General features: G+C 59.1%; 8 protein-coding genes across 8 annotated transcripts; 2 read left to right on the forward strand and 6 right to left on the reverse strand.

Moving 5' to 3' along the window:
• Positions 1-883: 883 nt before the first annotated feature.
• SPRG_09611 (hypothetical protein) lies at positions 884-1,679 on the reverse strand. The gene is made up of 5 exons (XM_012349037.1): positions 1,585-1,679; positions 1,464-1,537; positions 1,343-1,417; positions 1,197-1,295; positions 884-1,147 (listed from the first exon to the last, which is right to left on the reverse strand). Exons 1-5 carry the CDS (start codon positions 1,636-1,638, stop codon positions 925-927), a joined length of 525 nt encoding a protein of 174 aa, XP_012204427.1. The 5' UTR covers positions 1,639-1,679; the 3' UTR covers positions 884-924.
• Positions 1,680-1,823: 144 nt separating this feature from the next.
• SPRG_09612 (serine/threonine protein kinase) lies at positions 1,824-3,394 on the reverse strand (the record flags this gene model as incomplete). The annotated part of the gene is made up of 6 exons (XM_012349038.1): positions 1,824-2,027; positions 2,073-2,165; positions 2,216-2,609; positions 2,659-3,043; positions 3,093-3,249; positions 3,362-3,394. The coding sequence occupies 6 exons, from the start codon at positions 3,392-3,394 to the stop codon at positions 1,824-1,826; spliced, it is 1,266 nt and encodes a 421-aa protein (XP_012204428.1).
• A 642-nt stretch (positions 3,395-4,036) lies between these two features.
• On the reverse strand, positions 4,037-4,659 carry SPRG_09613 (hypothetical protein; the record flags this gene model as incomplete). The annotated part of the gene is made up of 3 exons (XM_012349039.1): positions 4,037-4,211; positions 4,266-4,346; positions 4,397-4,659. 3 exons carry the CDS (start codon positions 4,657-4,659, stop codon positions 4,037-4,039), a joined length of 519 nt encoding a protein of 172 aa, XP_012204429.1.
• An 832-nt stretch (positions 4,660-5,491) lies between these two features.
• On the reverse strand, positions 5,492-6,982 carry SPRG_09614 (TKL protein kinase; the record flags this gene model as incomplete). The annotated part of the gene is made up of 7 exons (XM_012349040.1): positions 5,492-5,680; positions 5,730-5,822; positions 5,887-5,958; positions 6,010-6,289; positions 6,335-6,707; positions 6,759-6,934; positions 6,978-6,982. 7 exons carry the CDS (start codon positions 6,980-6,982, stop codon positions 5,492-5,494), a joined length of 1,188 nt encoding a protein of 395 aa, XP_012204430.1.
• An 809-nt stretch (positions 6,983-7,791) lies between these two features.
• On the reverse strand, positions 7,792-8,226 carry SPRG_09615 (hypothetical protein; the record flags this gene model as incomplete). Its single annotated transcript, XM_012349041.1, has 3 exons — positions 7,792-7,864; positions 7,912-7,992; positions 8,036-8,226. The coding sequence occupies 3 exons, from the start codon at positions 8,224-8,226 to the stop codon at positions 7,792-7,794; spliced, it is 345 nt and encodes a 114-aa protein (XP_012204431.1).
• A 2,725-nt stretch (positions 8,227-10,951) lies between these two features.
• Positions 10,952-12,165, forward strand: SPRG_09616 (TKL/DRK protein kinase; the record flags this gene model as incomplete). Its single annotated transcript, XM_012349042.1, has 5 exons — positions 10,952-11,274; positions 11,328-11,538; positions 11,594-11,791; positions 11,848-11,940; positions 11,993-12,165. The coding sequence occupies 5 exons, from the start codon at positions 10,952-10,954 to the stop codon at positions 12,149-12,151; spliced, it is 984 nt and encodes a 327-aa protein (XP_012204432.1). The 3' UTR covers positions 12,152-12,165.
• Positions 12,166-12,192: 27 nt separating this feature from the next.
• On the reverse strand, positions 12,193-14,270 carry SPRG_09617 (hypothetical protein; the record flags this gene model as incomplete). Its single annotated transcript, XM_012349043.1, has 7 exons — positions 13,720-14,270; positions 13,576-13,661; positions 13,307-13,532; positions 13,127-13,252; positions 12,859-13,074; positions 12,749-12,811; positions 12,193-12,699 (listed from the first exon to the last, which is right to left on the reverse strand). The coding sequence occupies exons 1-7, from the start codon at positions 14,257-14,259 to the stop codon at positions 12,193-12,195; spliced, it is 1,764 nt and encodes a 587-aa protein (XP_012204433.1). The 5' UTR covers positions 14,260-14,270.
• Positions 14,271-14,337: 67 nt separating this feature from the next.
• SPRG_09618 (hypothetical protein) lies at positions 14,338-16,097 on the forward strand (the record flags this gene model as incomplete). Its single annotated transcript, XM_012349044.1, has 8 exons — positions 14,338-14,395; positions 14,437-14,747; positions 14,795-14,925; positions 14,979-15,161; positions 15,205-15,352; positions 15,399-15,446; positions 15,492-15,599; positions 15,653-16,097. The coding sequence occupies 8 exons, from the start codon at positions 14,338-14,340 to the stop codon at positions 16,067-16,069; spliced, it is 1,404 nt and encodes a 467-aa protein (XP_012204434.1). The 3' UTR covers positions 16,070-16,097.
• Between the last annotated feature and the right edge of the window lie 949 nt (positions 16,098-17,046).

The raw sequence follows: 17,046 nt of genomic DNA on the forward strand, positions 1-17,046 counted from the left end.
ACAACAGCGATCTCTACACGCTAATTGCTACCAACAGCACTGATGCCCCGCTGCTGACGTCGCTGCAAGCCTCGGCAGCGCTCCAGAGCGCCACCAGCGTCGGTGCCGTCCAAACCACCGAGTTTGCCAACGGCGTCGTCGTCGTGCACGAGCAAGATGCCGGCGCCTCCAGCGGCCGTACCATGAGCACCACTGCGATTGCGCTCATTGTCGCAGCGGCAGTCGCCGTTATGGCGCTTGTCGCGTTTGCTGCGCATCGACTGGGGCGCGCCCGCAAGGGTGAGCACGCGACCGGATCCCGGCGGCCGTCGCGACAGCCCTTCAGGCTCAGCCCGACCAAAGCCAGAGCCGCGCACACCGAGTTCAAGACGCCCATGTACCAGCAGCGCCCGCTCGTGTAAGTCTTGTGCCGCATACGATGCAGACTTTCCGTTTTACTGACATTTCATGCTCCATACATTCCATTATGTAGTACTCTGTAGCGTTGCGTGGTCGAGTTGTGTCCGAGGGCTTGGGCTAACAAAGCACTACTTCAGCTCGTCATGGTAGAACCAGTTAGGGGCCTCGGGTGGTTCTCGATTCCAAGAATACAGAAATAAACGTAGTACGACACAATGTAGTAGGAGACTATTTGAGGAGTTGATAATGCCAGCAGAAATTACGACACTGGACGTGTAGGACGCATGAAACCTCGATATTTGGACCAAACAAAAACATTATTTGATTGTGCGAAGTGGAGCCTTGGGCTTCACAGCAGACCACATTGACCAACGTAGGCACGGTCCCCATGCCGTTCTCGTGCTGCAATAGTCTGCCTCGTCTCCGAGGACATGCATGCGAGCTGCAAGTGTTTTGATGGCGGGAAAGAAATCATACTACAAGACAACGAATGAGCTTTGTATTATCGGGTGCTACTGGGTGCGTTCATTTGCGGCTGCGCTGCTGCCGCTGCACGGCGTCCTGGACAGTAAGGAGGAACGCGTCAAACTCCGACTTGAGCACGGTCGCGGCCTCATAGTTGGTCTGCACCGTCTTGAGAGACGGCGGAAGGTTCACCTTGCCGCGCCCGCCCGTCTTGTTGGGCGAGTGCGCGAAAACGAGGCATTGGCTTGGATCCAGGCCCGCGTTCTGCACAAACCACTCGTACCTACAGTGACCAGTGTCTTCGCGTGTGGGTTCCACGTGGCCGAGGATACCACAAGGTCACTTCGCTCTCGTGCACGTGGCTCTCGGGGTTGTACACAAGCAGCGTTGCGTGCGCGTCCTTCAGTATGGCGGGCCAGCACGCTTCGTAGCTACGGAATCGCGTCACATTCTTGTGCCAGATTCTCGATGTTGCTACATTTGATCGCCCGAGCAGTCCCAAAACTCCACGCTCACTTGGCCGCGCCCGAGGTTCTTCTCGCATTCAAGAATGCTACATCCTCGGATATTAGCGACTCCGTGATGCATAGAAGACACACCGGACTCCAATCGTGGGCTGGTACCGCTCCTGGTTACCCAGTCGATCCGTGCCCTCGGCCAGGAAGTTGGCGATCTAAACACATCCCAAGAGTGCGTACTCCGTCTGTCGGGTGGAAGTACCGCGGTCTTGCCGCCCTCCTTCGGGCCGACGACGAGCACCTTGAGCGACGGCATCGAACGGTCACTGTAGAAAGATCCACTGCCGCAACGGCTGGATTCGAAGATACCGCAAATTACCGTATGCAGTACAGCTTCTCTCCGACGGCGCCACGTCATGCTCCAAAAATGACGTGGCATCCCGAGGATCCACCGTATCTTTCCGCCAACAGACATGGTAGAAATGGTAAATAAGATTGGCGTTAGTGCGTGACTGAGCTCTCGCTGGATGTGTCCGAGTGGTCGTCGTCCAAAATGGTGAAGACATTGGCGTCTTCGAGAGCCTGGACGACCTCGCGCGCTGTAGGGCGCGTGTCCGGGTCGACCGCCACGCAGCGCAAGGCCAAGTCCCGCAGCCACTCGGGGCACGAGGCAGAGAACGACGGTTGCATCTCGCCTCGCATCACCTGCACATATGGTTATATTCTAACGTAATGGTGGCTCAAACGTACGTGGTAGAGAAGAGTGAAGCTGCCCATGGCTTGGCCTCGGCCATTGCGAACATCTGCATACGGAACGTTGTGCGAGTCGAGCTCCGTGAGCACCTGCATCATAATCTCTTTCTCGTGCTTCTGCCTCGTGTGATGCGACGTACCATGCCAAGCGAGTACATGTCGGCTTTCGTGTCGTAGCGAGCGCCTTGGAGCACCTCGGGCGCCGTCCAGCGGAACGTTCCGACTGCGCTTGTCATGACGTCGTCGTCCACGCGACGCGCGACACCAAAGTCGGCGACCTTGGCCTGCAGGTTTTCGCCGAGGAGCACATTTCTCGACTTCAAATCCCGGTGCACGACACAATGCTCATGGAGGTACACGAGCGCTTGCGCCACCGCGTGGGCCATGCGCCATTTCGAGTGCATCGACAGCAGACGGTGCGTTTCCAAGTACGAGCGCAGATCACCGTGGACCATGTGTTCGACGACGCACTGCAGATGCAGGAACGTCGACCACTGGACGCCGACAAAGCTGACGAGGTGCGGGCACGAAAACCTACAAAAATCAACGTTTTCGAGTCGGAATGGACGAGCATAAATTGTACCGAGCCATGAGGCGGATCTCGTCGACAAAGGCGCAGACCATCTCGGGCGAGACAAGGTCGCGACGAATCTGCTTCACGGCCACGTACTGCGACTGGTACACTCCAAGAACGACGTCGGAGGTCGCGCCTCGCCCCAGAATCGATCGGGGATACAACGTCAGCGGCGTACGCAGGCGGTAGGGCTCCAACGGCAGAAGCCGGCGGATCTCATCGTCCGAAAGCGGCGCCGGGCAAAGCTCGAGCTCGACACCGTCGTGGGCTCGGGTGTTTGTCAGCGCAAAGCAAAACGACCGAGTGACCCGAAGCACGAGGACGATGGCACCAACCACGGCAAGGACGCCTTCGGTGATGTAGATACCGATCCAGAGCTGCGTCGTCGTTACGTCTATCCAGCAACGTTATCGCATCGCAGGCGAGAATCCGAGCATGACAACCTGTCATGTTGCACACGGCAATGACCCCTGTGCCATTGTCGATCGTGACCGTCAGCGACACGGTACACGCAAACGGACACGGCGGCTTCATGTCGAGGTAGCTCTTGGGGACAACAATAACCTGGACGGCCGACTTGTCGAGCGACGATCCCAGCGCCTTGACGCAAGTTTTGTCCAGAGAAAGCGCCGCGTACGACGAGTTGGTCAAGTTTCTGTCGACGCATAATGTCGATGCCACGCGATGATATATGGAAGAAGAAAACACTTACAGAGAGGAAAACGGGCGCGGTAGCTGCGCGCATTGAATGGATTCGAGGTACGGGTTGCTTGAAAAGTCCCTAGTCCGTTGGATGAGTGCTCGCTCGTGCGATAGTCCAACTTATATATAGTCGTACAGGTCGTCGGCCCACATGTGGTCCGAGAGATGGATCGAGCGCAGGCGATTCTGACGCATGTTGCTAGCAGTACGAGTCTACGCCGCGTTCACTATGGCCTGTACGTACAGTGTTTTGACGACAGGAAGGCCCTCGAAGAGCTCGATGAGGTTGTTCGACACGTCCCTAGCGCACCGTTGCGATGAGCACCTCACACGTGAACGACATTTCAGGCTACAGTGTCTGCAGCATCGATGGCCACGTGTGCTTGGCCGTGAACGACCGCATGCGGTTGCGACTGAGGGTCCTACACCAACGCAATGAGCTCGTTGGATCTCAAAGCACGCGGCGCACAGATGTTGTAGAGCGCGGGGCCATTCGTACGAATGCGGGATGCGCGACCAGCCGCAGTTGCTGCAATAACTACATGGACAAAATAAGACACCAGAAGATATATACGTCGCGTACAAACTCTCGAGCGAGGCTGGCAGCGCCGTGTCAAGGGCGAACGCTGCGTCGTCCATCGACCTACAAGCTCCGTCAACCGGCGCCCACTCGAACAGACATGGATTACAGAGAGCGCAGCGCCTCGGGCCACGCAAACGACCGGAGCGGGTTGTCCACCAAGTCGGCAAACGACCTGTTGCGACTGAGAACCCAAGTGGTGAGAGGGACGTAGTACACGTGGGTCATGGCCGCGGGCAGCAGCACGGTGCCGTTCACATGCGGGTTCGCACGCACCCACCTACACCACGCGTCAAGAGTCAGACGCGATCCAATGCCGAGCAGTATTTACTACATGGACGGTGTTGGGCTCGACGTCATCGCCGTCGCGTCGGTGGGCAAGCCGATCTGGCGCAGACCGTTGCCCTGAAAGGTCCTAAGGTCGCACACCTCAAAACCGGCGGCTACCATAACGCTATGCCCTACACGCTGGCGACGCGCGGCAGCGAGTGCAGAAGCTCGATCGGATCGTTTACGACTGTCGGCGGCGACGAGTACGTCTGCAGGAGCCGGCATGCATCGTCGACGATGCAGCACTCGGTCGGGCAAAACCGACGGTCGCACGTGAACGTCGATGCAAAGCCCGCGAAGATGCACGGCAGGCTGCTGAGGAGAGACGGCATCACGAGGTCAATTGACGAGTTGCCACGACCGTCTTCAAGCGCATCTGAGTTGTTGAAGGGATCCATTATGCGATAGATGCTGACCCGTGGACGCAGCGAGCGGCTCGTGGTCTCCAAGGGCACTCATATTAGTGGCGTCTCGCCACTGATACGCTATCTTGCTAGCTGAGTTACGTAAGCAGACGCGCCGCCCACCCCGTGTCGCCTTCAGGCGCCGCCGCCGGCTCGGCGACCATATTGCCGTTTGGATTTGCGACATGCGCCGTAGCCAGGCCGCGACGGTTGTATCTGATAAATGTACCGTGTTTTTGGGGATCGTGACGGTATTTTTGACCCGGATCCCACGCGCAGAAGGTCGATTGCGAGTTTGCGCCACGAGCTGCACAGCGCCTATTCGTACAGACAACGCGAAACGAACGGTAGCGTCGAGCTTGTGCGCTCACAAGACGCCAGCAGCCGCAGCGATTCTTGCGCGTCCTCATCGCTTCACGTACAAAAGCCCCCTTGGATCTGACGACACCGTCCAGGACAAGCCAGCACACAACTGCGCCGTGCCAAAAGATGACTACAACAAATCCACGAGGTGTTCATATTAGTACACCTAGTGTCCAAGTGACCTCCTGCGTTCGAACCAGGTTGTACCCGTACGTCCCCGCGCAACGCCGTTCTCCCACAGCGCGTCGCGCGTTTCAAAGCTACCGGGCAACCATCAGTGACGTACTACTCGCCACCCATGCTAATAGCTTTCCAAGCAGACACGGCTGCCAAGGGTCGTCAACCTATTTTTCCAGCTGCCGAGTCGCTACAAAATGCACACGCTGCTCCAGAGCCAGGTCTGCAGTAGACTAAACTTCTGTATTAGTACTAGGAAAGCAATGACGCTGATCGCCGTCGATTGCTACCGGCGATGTACCCCGTGGAGGTGCTCGGACGGGACCTTGATCGGGGCGAGGCGCGCCAGCACCAAGAGAATGTCGGCAGCCGTTGGTCGAGCGGTCGGGTCGTGTGCGCTGCATGCAGTCGCCAGCTCACGCAACCACGGGGGGCACGCGGGTGTGAACGTCGGTGCAATCGTCCCTTCCATGACCTACAACGCGGGTCACGACCCCTTTAGATCGCTAGAAATATCGTAAGACCTTGAAGAGCAGCGAGATGTTGCCCAATGGCTGGCCGCGCTCGTTGCGGGCATGCTCGTACGGCAGCGCATACGAGTCGAGCTCGGTGAGAATCTACTAGTACTCGATTTACAAGGAAATATGAGAAGAAAAGATACGAAAAGAAACAAGGCCGCACCATGCCAAACGAGTAGATATCGGCCTTTGTGTCGTAGCTCGTGCCCCGGAGCACCTCGGGCGCCGTCCAGCGCTACGTGCCGACAGCGTTGGTGAGCGTGTCATCGCTTTCGTCGGCAAACACGGCGACGCCCATGTCACCGACCTTGGCGCAGCCGTTGTCGCCGAGGAGCACATTTCTCGACTTCAAATCCCGGTGTACGACACCAGTCTTGTGCAAATAATGCAGCGCGTGGGCAAGGTCGTGCGCAACACCGAGCTTCCACGTCGGCGTCTGTGGTGCCCTCAAGCACGCGCGCAAGTCACCGCGCGCCATGTACTCGACGAGGCACGCGAGCGACGCGAGCCCGACCTTGGGCGACCAGTAGACGCCGACAAAGTCGACGATGTACGGGCTGTGCAAGCTACCCAGCACAAGCGATGAGAGCACGCTTGGAGCGCAAACGGACATGGCGTTGAGCGCAACTTCCTGCGCAAAGGCGTCGAGGCTCTCGGGTGATGCGATATCGGCGCGCACACGCTTGACAGCGATGTGTCGGCGCTTGTACTGGCCGTAGACGACGAGGCCGTGGGCACCACGCCCTAGCGGGCGCAGTTCGTCGATGCGCAGGTGTGCAGCGTCGACGCGGTATGGACGCAGCGGCACGAGGCGGGCGTCGTCGTCCATCGGCTCGTCAAGCACGAGCGGGGGCAGCGCGGAGGGTGGACGCTTCGGCGCACACCGCGGGTAGCAGCGAGCAAAGAGCAGAACGCAGCCAAAGACGACGGTCATGACGGATTCGACGAGCACAATGACGTGCCACGACTTCTCCGAGTAGGTGCCTAGCGTATCGGTGTCATTGGCAGCTCGGATGCCAACGACGTTGGACGCACCGGGCAGAAGGCAGAGTTGAAAGCCACGCGAGAGGTGCGCGCCGTCGTACGGCACGATCTTGTAGTCGCAGCGCGTCGCCGCCACGTTCGTGCTGCCGAGCACGAGGCCCGTCCGGAGCTTACTCCTGCAGTCGCTGTCGACGTGGAGGGGTGCGACGGGACAGCCTTCGACGTTCCTACGCCTCTTGTCCAGGCGACGTAGTTGGAGTCAATTGCTACAGCATCTCGAAGGCGGCCGATGCCTGCGGACTCGTGCACGTGATATGCTGTAGCAGTGCATTCTTCGAAAAGTCCCTAGTTGACCGTAAAAACTTTGAGAAGCGCTTGGTCCTTTTGGACGAATCGGTATACATGGTTGTGGCCCAGTACGAAGTGCCAATCGTGACGCTGGAGAGGCGGTTGCCGCTCACGTTGCTACACGTATGCAAATTTGGAACTCGATGATGCCGCGTGACGACCACGTACAGTGTTGCGAGCTGTGCGGGAAGGCCATCGAGACTTGCGATCTTGTTGAGCGAGACATCCCTGCACCATTACGGTAAGGTAGGCTTCTAGCCCAGAGAAAGAAGATCTGTACAGGATCTGGAGGGTCAGAGGCCAGCGCTGCCGATTCGAGAAGCCTTCAAGGTTGTTCTCACGCAGGTGGCTACCGGTACACAGAGATGGCGACTGGAGAAAATGAGCGCCAAAGAGACGTACATATCTGTGAGATTTGTCGGCCATGGATAGGCGGCGGGGACCGATGTCCAGCCACAGGCGGCACAGTCGCTAGTCCGTCTTGAGCATTATTGAAAAAGTATACGTAGTCTTACAAGACGCCGAGACTCGGTGGAAGCGGCGTGTCCATCGGCAGCCAAGTGCGGGTCACACGCCTACACGTCATTTTTAGTCGACAGTGCTCGGGGCACAGACCTCGTACAGGCTTGAAAGCGACGGTGGCCATGCATACTCGGGTGCCCGTGTTTTGTTCTGACGAGGACTTGCGACGTTTGTGAGCGTCCTACGGGTGCCATCGTCGTTGGACATGCAGTAGCTACACCGACAGCGCTTTCAGGGACGTCGGAAGGTAGACCATGGCGCCGAGATTCGGGTTGTCGATGATTGCCCTACGCGGCTCGTATCGAACCGCCGACAAAGAAGATCGATGCAGTACAAGGCGCGGACGGTCGCCCGCTGGAGCTTGTCTTGGTCGCCCACATGCCCCAGCTGTCGAAGGTCATTGCCGCGGAACGTTCTACGCTACCATGAGACCACGGCCGCGCCTCAACATACAGGACATGCTGTCGATGGGGGGCAACGTGTGCACGAGCGCGATGGGCTCCGTGACGACCAGTAGCGACGTACTAATAGGCAAGTACCGGGTCCCGACAGTGCAGTTGCGATCCAAGATGCGGCAGGCGCGGTCGTCGCCGCAGTAGAGCGCGCCGCAGGTGAACGTAGCCGCAAAGCTGCGGAACGCGCACCCCATCGTATTTCGCACTGTGTTTTTGCGAATTTACCGTACAACCGCGCTGATCGCCATGTGTTTTTGGTCGTTATCAGGATCAGGCGCGTCACTTTGCCGTACAATTGGGTCTGGTCCGGCCGCAGAGACGACGGCCGCGCCGAGACAATGGCCTGCCGCTTCGCCGCGTACGAGTCGACCTTTACGTGCACCGCGTGCGCGACCAGCACCGACTGCTGCCTCCTCGACCGCCACTGCGTGCAGAGCGTGAGCTACGCCTTTGGCGCCGTCGCCGTCGTCACAGACCAAATCGAGCTCGTGCACTCGCTGCCACCCAACGTCGACACCATGTATGCGCGCCTTGCCGACGTTGTCGTCCTGCTCACTTTGCCTCTTGTAGCGTGTTTCGCGGCAACGGCTTGCGGCAATTTGGGCTTGCGACCGATGCCGCCGCCCTCACACGCGCCCGCACCACGCAGCTGTGTGTCAGCATGGCCATGAGGGTGTTCTCTCAGTTCGTCTTGTGTAGGTCCATCATCGACAACCCGAGTTTGCGCGAGAGCGTGCTTTTGCCGAGCGGCCTGCAAGTGCTGTACGTCCTACGTGTGGTCCGTTGCGATCGACTTGCGATATTTGCGTAGCAACATGAGCCAGACGGCGCTGGACCGTGCCGTGTTGACACTGCCACCGACGCTCTCGCGGTTGCTTCTCGACGACTGTGAGCTGCACTCGCTCCTCAACGTGACGTTTCCGGCTACCGCCAAGCTGACCTACTTGTACGCATGGATCGTCCGTCACGTTGGAGATGCATGGTGATGGCGACGTACAATAGCTCGGCCAAGCGCAACTTCCTCACACGCTTTGAGCGCGTGCCGATGGCCGAAACCATGTATGACATACCTGCAAAATTGTCGTCGACCTCTCAGCCATCGCTCTAGCGACCTCTCGAGCAACCGCATCAAACTGGTGCGGCTACATAGTTTTCAGAACGCCAGCACTCTGTAGCACCTTCTTCCATCGATGCGTTCGCTCAGCGTGCGTAGGATTTTGGACAACAACACGGACCTCGCAACCATCTTTGCTGCTGGGTCAGCGCCGCATCCCTTCTTGCGACTGTCCGCACATTTCCTCCAATATTGCAATGACGCGACGCTTCTGCTGTGTGTAGCCAATGCAATGGCTGCAATCTGACGACGGTAGCGGTCGACGATGGCGCCTTTCTGTCGCTTCGCGACGCGGCTCTGCCACCGACAGCACGCTGGCGTCCATGCCCGGCGTCCATGCGCGCAAGAAGCGTTGGCCACACGCATGTCTGCGTCGGCGCCTTGGACACCAACGCGTTTGTTCCTGCGTGCCCCTTTGTAGACATGGTCGCGGGCTCGGCGCTCACAACGGCGCACTGCACAACGCTTGACGCGCTCTACTGCGTCGTTGACCGCTTCTGCCACGAAGCCGAGCCCTTCCTACGCACCCGCGACATCCTCCTCGACTTTCATTACGTCGACGACCCGATTCCGACGACCAAGTTTCAGCGGCGCCAGCTCCAAGTCGTCACGCTCCCGAACATCGACACCCTGTACGCGCTGGGAATCCATGTGGTTGCTTTTTTGACGAGCGCTTTTGCTAGGACGATCCGAAATGCGCTCGACGTGCGCTTTCTCGGCGATGCGGACGCCCAATTGCGTTCCTTGTGCGCCTCGTTCGCGAGCTCGTCGTATGCGACTCACGGGATACTATACTCGTAGGCGGCTCGAAGGACTCGCGTCGTGGCATTTGGTGGACCCCAAGACGGCCGTGCTGCCGCAGACCTTGGAGATCTTGTGCGACGGAGCTGGCTGCGTCTTGCCGGCTGACATACCTCTGTAGTGTGTGTGTGGCTTGCGGCTGGAAGGTGCTGCCGACGTCGTATGCGTGGCCGGATGCGCTTCAGCACTTGTACGCACGCTTTGTCGAGATGCAATGATCGCGAGTAAAAGTCGGTGGCTAGGACGCTCCAGAACACCCAACTCCTCTCGTTCCCGAGCCAGATGCGCTGGCCGCCTCGCCTCGCCACCTTGTACCGAATATCGCTGGCGACATCGGCTCACGCTTTGTGTAGCGACGCGGCCAACAACCAAATCGAGCTCTTTACGGGCCTACCGACCGTCACGACGATGCTGTTGGATCACCACACCGCCGTGTCCTTCCTCTCAGCATCTCTGTGTAGCAACCTCAGCGGCAACGCATTGCATAACGCGTTGATGCGCAACTTTCACGGCGCCTCGATTCTGTACGCTGCGTCCCGCGCACCTCAACTCATAGTATGATTAGGGACTTGAGTCACAACGCGCCGCTGATTTCAGTCGTCTTCCTTTCGGGCAGCTCGAACCCGCCGCCGCTCCAAGCCTTGTACCCTACCCCTCGATCCAGAGCCACCGATGCCACCCGCTCTTTCTTCGTAGGCACCTCGAGGGCTGCGACAGCCTTGTCAACATCACCTTGGACGCTGCATCGTACGCCGCGGTCAAGGACACGGTGTACATCTATGCACCGTCGACGGCATGGCACACCGAGCCGTGTCTCAACTCCAAGCTTCTGACCATCAACTCGACGCGTCTCGGCGTCTGTGTCATCGAGAGTACCTCGTCCTTTCTCTGCGACGCAACGGACTGAGGCTGCGAACGACGTAGATGCCTTTGCGTACGGAGCCTTCTTTGGCATTGTGCTTGGCGCCTGCCTCCTCTTGGCGCTCGCAGGCGCGTGGATGCGCATGTCGCATCGACGCGCCGTGCCCGAACCTAATGACGCGTTCCAAGCATTGACCAACACCCATGACAACGACGACGACCCTGTGCGCGTCTGGAAGTCGACGTCGCTGGCCGATTTGGCCGCCACAATGACGTCGGGCCTGCTGCCGTACCGTCTCAACACGGACGTCGAGATCCTTGACAAGATCCTCGGCCGCGGGGCGTACGGCGAAGTCGTGCTTGGTCGCTATGGAGGCAAACTCGTCGCTGTCAAGCGGCTCCGCGCCGACAACTACACGGTCGCCCACATGGAGATGCTCATCCAAGAGATCGAGCTCATGGCCCGGTACGTACGACGCGGTCCTCGGATCGAACCCGCAAAACGCATGCCTTTTGTAGCTTTTCGAGCGAATACCTTGTCGCGTTTGTCGGTGCCAGCTGGTGCACATTTGCCGACATGAAGTGCGTCGTCGAGTTCATGGGTCAAGGGGATTTGCAGCAGTACCTCTCCAGCACCAAGGACGGCAACGAGAGATTATTTCCGTGGTCGGCGAAACTGCAGGTCATGCGTCGCATGCTTCGTGGCCTCGTCTACCTCCATGGCGCCAGCGTACGTTGCGCGCATCACGTTGCACGATTTTGCTAAAAACAATTGGCGTAAATAGGTGATCCACCGGGATTTGAAGTCCCGCAACGTGCTTCTCAACGACGCAGGCGAGGCCAAGCTTGGGGACTTTGGGATCGCTCGCGAGGTCTCGGAAGAAAGCATGACGAACGCGGTCGGCACGTACCGCTGGACGGCCCCCGAGGTACTCAAGGGCAAGCACTACGACGAGAGAGCGGACATTTATTCGTTTGGGATGGTAGACCCTACCCCTCTTGCAAATTTTGAGTTTCATTTTGATTGTTGAACGATTAGATTCTAACCGAGCTCGATACGCATGCGCTGCCGTACGCTGACATGGTCAACGACCGCGGCCAGGCGCTTGGCAACTTTACCATCATGTACAAGGTATCGTGTTGCGGCAATGCTTCCTTGTATCTGAACACACGTCCTGCGGCAGGTGATGCAGGGAACGATCCTCCCGACGCTCTCGCCCACATGCTCGCCATGGCTGCGAGACCTCGTCTACGAGTGCATCGCACACGAGGCCAGCATGCGCCCGTCGGCCGCGGACCTTGACGCGCGCCTCGCCCACGTCGATCCATCATCGCCCTTTTGACCAAGAAATCGTACACGTTGCCTCGAGTCATCGTATTTTCGCTAAGTCAAAGTGGACTGCGGGAGCTTCTCGAGCAGAGATAGCATGTCCCGCTGCTGCGCGATGATGGCGTCGTAGTTGGCTTGCAGCTCGCGGAGCTCTGAAGGGGATGCCTGCGCCGTCTCCTGTTTGATGGTCATGCCATGGCAGTGTGGGCAAAGGGGCCCGCGCAGTGTCTGCGCCATGCGCCGCACGTGGCTCTCGACGCAGCAAAGTGTATCGAGCATCGGATTCGACTCGGCCGAGAGCTCGCGCGCGTTTTTCACTTCGTGGAGGCGCTCGACGGCGTGCCAGAACCGGTGTTCGAGGTGGTCGACTCGCTTGGTTCCAACGCAACGCCTCTGCGCGAGCCGCCAGCGGAGCCATGCTTTCAGGACGCTTTGGGCGCGGTGCCGGAGCGCGTCTCGCGTCTCTGTGTCTTGCAGGTATGCTAATAAGACGCGGTCTTTGTCGTCCAAGCCGATGAGCTGCGAGACAGCGACCACGATGAGCGTCTCAAAGAGGAGGCCCTGCGTACAAGTTTATCATGACACATGGAGACGGCGGAGGAGACCGCACCGAGAAGACCAAGATACCCGCGACAATATGCCCCCGCGACGAGATCGGGTGGAAGCCGGGGCCCTAACGTAGTCATGCAAAGTGTCCGCGTGGATCGGGGAGCGTAGTACGTGGATGGTGAGGAGCGAGTAGGTGAACCATGCGGCGTTCCGGAGTGTAAACACGTCGGGCTGGTACGCTCGCTCGAGTTCGTAGATGCAGATGGTGAGCGCCGCCCAGATCGCAATTGTGGTGCACGTGACGACCAGAAGTGGTGTCTGGTGAAATGCGATTTGTACGACGAAAAACCAGTTGAAGTGGGGACTCTGGGACGTCAGAAAGCGATTCTAGATCTGGATGTGGCACCCGCCATCGATCAGAGGTCCGACGTAATAGTACCTGAACGATATCCACTCGCCGCTGGTAGACGGTCGCGTGGTCGCGAACCACGCGCGCGACCAGGTACAGCCGTAGAAACATCATGCAGCACGCAGTTTCGTGGATGTAATCATCGAGGAACGGAGGCTATAAGAACACACATTATTCTCCACCAAGTGCATCGGGATGACGGTAGCGCACGGGGTGAATGGCCACGATGACAACTTCGAGCGCAAAGCGGCAGGCGAGGTGGCGCGGCCATGGCGGAGGCAGCTGCGGGAAGATGGCCGACCCCGACGTGGCGTGCGCCTCCTTGACAAGCAGACCGTACATCGTGTGCAGCTGCTTGATCAAAAGCAGCGTCGACGCGGAGAGCACGAGCTTGAGGATCGTGCCTTGGGCCGACGCCGTGAGCTCAATGCGCTTTCTACATGGCGCGTAAGAGCACATTCAATCTCGTCGCTTCCTACGTGGCGCCGTCCTTCGCGGCAGCATCCCATGCGATTTGCATTTCCCAGAGGCCGAGACCGAGGCCCAGCATGGCGTTGGCAAAGATCTACGACAACGATTCCGACATCGTCCATTATAATGTAGACGATGGCAGGATGTAGTACGCGTCGGTTGAGCTGGCGGAAGGTGCCATCGAGCGTCCAGTCGCCAATGCGCGACTCGAGGTCGTGCGCCGTGTGCGGGTCGTCCTTCAAGTGCATAGGCGTCGTGGCCGTCTCTTTCTTGAGCACTGCGAGCTGCAGCTGCAGTACGAAGCGAGCGACGATTTTCTCCTTGCGGTTCACGCGGCCAAGCCCCAACGACATGCGCCGCATGGGCGCCGCCGCGCGCTCGGCCGACCGCGGGTCCAACGACCGCCGAAGGTCTTTCAGACGGCCTGCGACACGCACCTTGTGCCAAGACGACGTCAGGAAGGATGGTCGGTGGGGCACGGCCGCTGCGCCGCGGGCGAGAGGTGGCAGCTTTCGCGACTCGTAGGTGACCGCCGCCGAGTGCCGATGTGGCTTGGCCACGCCGCGACGGCTAGACGGGACGGGCCCAGCCGCCGCCGGGCGCGGTGGCACGTATGCCGATGCCCGCTTCGGGATCGGCGCCAGCGGCTTGGCCACGGCCGCGTCCGACGCCTTGGCCGAGACCACGACCATGCTCAGACTCGGTTTCAATCGTTTCACAGACGGGCCGTGGCCATCCGGACAGCGTAACCGGTTACTTGAACGGAGGCGATGAGTTGGCCAGACCTGGACCTGCCGCCGACCGGCCATCGCAACCTCCTCGGCGACGGTACGACTCTATCTCGCCGCCTCTTGTCTGATCTCATCTAGGGTACGATGCTAGCCGCCACTGCATTGCACTGCCATTGCCCCCATCGTCGCAAGTCTGCCTCTATCCCATCGCTGCCAGCGACGACGGGTTGACGCTGGGCCATGGCACGCTTCTGCACGACGCAAGCGCAAGCAGCGAGCCGTTTCGCTGCATGGCCTGGAGCACCAGCAAGGATGCGTACGTAGCGATTGCGACGCAGCGCCACGTCGAGGTATACGACGCCCAAGGAGCGCCCACACGCTGCCTCCACTGGGTGGCGCCGGCCCGGGTCCTCCACATCACGTGGCATCCGTCGCGGCCGCTGCTGGCGGTACGCAGGCATGCAAAGCACTGACGACAATCATGCCATGTGTACAGGTGCACATGCTTGGCTCCGTCCAGTTCCTCACGCCCTTGATGGCGCTCGATGGCGATGGAGTTGCCTTGCCCTGGGCGATCGCGGCCAAGCAATCGTCGTGCTGGAACGAGGCAGGCACGTCCCTCGCCATGTACATACGCGACTGCCACAACCTCTATTGCATGTACGATCTTGTGTGTGTAGAGCTGCCGGGACGAGCGCCCGCGTCTACTCCTGGCCAAGCAGCGCGACGATCGGCCCGTACGCGCGGCCGCAGGAAGATGTCTTGTGCGATATGGATGACGCCACGTGCGGCGCCATCACGGCCATTGGCTGTCTTGGCAGCGACACGTTTTTGCTCGCGACAGAGGTCAAGACCTGCTTGCGGTACGATGCGATTTCAACAGAACCAACGATATATCGAGCGTAGACCGACGACGACGACGACGCCAGCTGCAAGCTTCACCATTCGCGCCCGACCCATGGTAGACCCATTGACGTCAGTGGTCGACACTGGCGTTGTGGACCTCATGCACATCACAAAGTCAGACGCGCCCTCGTCGTTGCTCTTACTGCCGGTACGTACGGCTCCCCATGTGCATGGTTCTATCTTGTCTTGATTAGGAGCTCCACAGCGCCGACGGGCTTGCAGAGAAAGCCAACGCGCACTCCGTACGACGATGGACGTGTTGGAAGCGTAGCTCATGTCCTTGGTAGGCGATGGTCGCGCAGGCCCACTGTGTCGTTTGGAAGAACGCTTCCTCGTCCACCATGTCTTCCGTGCCCATCCCGGCGTTCGCGATACCCACGTTCATGCACTGCCACGTACGTTCGTCGCTGTCAACGCATGAGGTATTTACCGTGTAGACTGCTATTAGCGACGTCATGCCGTTCTCGGGTCGCACGCGTCGGCGGCCATCGTGCTTCTTCGCGTCGTGGGCGATGGTGCACTGGAGCTGGTCGAGACGATGCTACCGGCAGCGGACGACGACGGCCGCGTCCTTCGTGGGCTGCGCCTTGGCGACGATGCCATTGATGTCCTGGATACTCTCAAGCCCACGCGCCTCTTCTTTACGCCGACGCTCAAGACATGTTCGATTCGATCGCGTCGCTTGCCGCTGACCAGTTCGCTGCGTGTCCCACCTTCCGCGGCCGTCGCGGACGGAGCTGGTCTCGCCCTGCTACTTGAACGCCTGCAATCGCATCTCGACGCTCGCTTGGATCGCATCGAGGCTAGCATGGCTACACTCGGCGGTCGGCTCACGCAGATCGAAGCGCGTCTCGCCGCGTCGTAATCAGGTCTTCATGAATGCATTGGCTCGTCCGTGGGCATCTTCTCATGGAGCTCGCATGCATGTGCTATGGTCCAGCCCATGCCCTCGACTCGTCGTCTTGCATCGTCGAGGCCATGCGGGTTGGAGCGAGGAAGTGGCAATGGCGCTGCGCCCGCTCGCGACCGCTTCTCAAAATCTCGAAGGATGGATCCCACTGCGTCCAAAAATTGGATTCGATTTCGAAGGGCGCACGCGTCTTTTATTTTATGACGCCACCCACATACAAACACCAAGGTAGTTTCGCAGCTTCGAAATACGCCCGTCCACCGGTCCAGTGCCACGGATTTTTATCTCCATATTTGTATACCATACATATTGGCAGATATCGCATCCATTCAGCCGCGTATCTCTGCCCAAGTGTTCTTCCTGTATTTTAATGCTCGCCAACCCAAGAAGCTTGGTATTTGTATACCTTAGTAGCCGACGACAATAAAAGAGTAGTGGGTGGACATGTCTATTTACACGCAACAGATGGGGTCACGTAGGCCCGTTTGTGATCGGCAGGCGCGTCCATACAAAACAGTCGGGGTGAGAATGGCGTGCGTTTAGACCGCGGGATGTGACAGCGGCGCGATGGTGTCACTGGACGCGGGTGACAACCTCCACAAGGTGATATGACCCTGTTGACGGAACACGGCCACTCAAAGTTCAAGACCGGAAGTATCGAGTGTGAGAGGTTTGTGGCTTTGAAAGGCAAACAGCTGCAGGTCCGTTTTCACTTCCCAAATTGCAGACGCCCGCCCAGGAAGGAAAGCTCCATCATGAGCTCTGCGGCCAAGCGCAGCCGCCCCTCGGACGAGTGTCCCAAGTGCCAGTTCAACCTCCTCGACGGCGCCGGCAACTGCAAGGTCTGCGACTTTATCACGACCAAGCAGAAGCTGCGGCCATGCCTCATTGCGAGAAGGCCAACTGCCATGTCTTCTGCGATATGTGCGGCC

Source organism: Saprolegnia parasitica (genome assembly GCF_000151545.1).
Source record: "Saprolegnia parasitica CBS 223.65 unplaced genomic scaffold supercont2.50, whole genome shotgun sequence".
Taxonomy (NCBI): Eukaryota; Oomycota; class Saprolegniomycetes; order Saprolegniales; family Saprolegniaceae; genus Saprolegnia; species Saprolegnia parasitica.

Coding starts and splice junctions, on each gene's coding strand:
- SPRG_09611 (XM_012349037.1), bottom strand. CDS start 1,638: ATGCCGTCGCTCAAGGTGCTCGTCGTCGGCCCGAAGGAGGGCGGCAAG. Junction 1,296..1,342: donor GACTGCTCGGGCGATCAAAT/GTAGCAACATCG, acceptor GCGATTCCGTAG/CTACGAAGCGTGCTGGCCCG. Junction 1,148..1,196: donor GAGAGCGAAGTGACCTTGTG/GTATCCTCGGCC, acceptor TGGTCACTGTAG/GTACGAGTGGTTTGTGCAGA.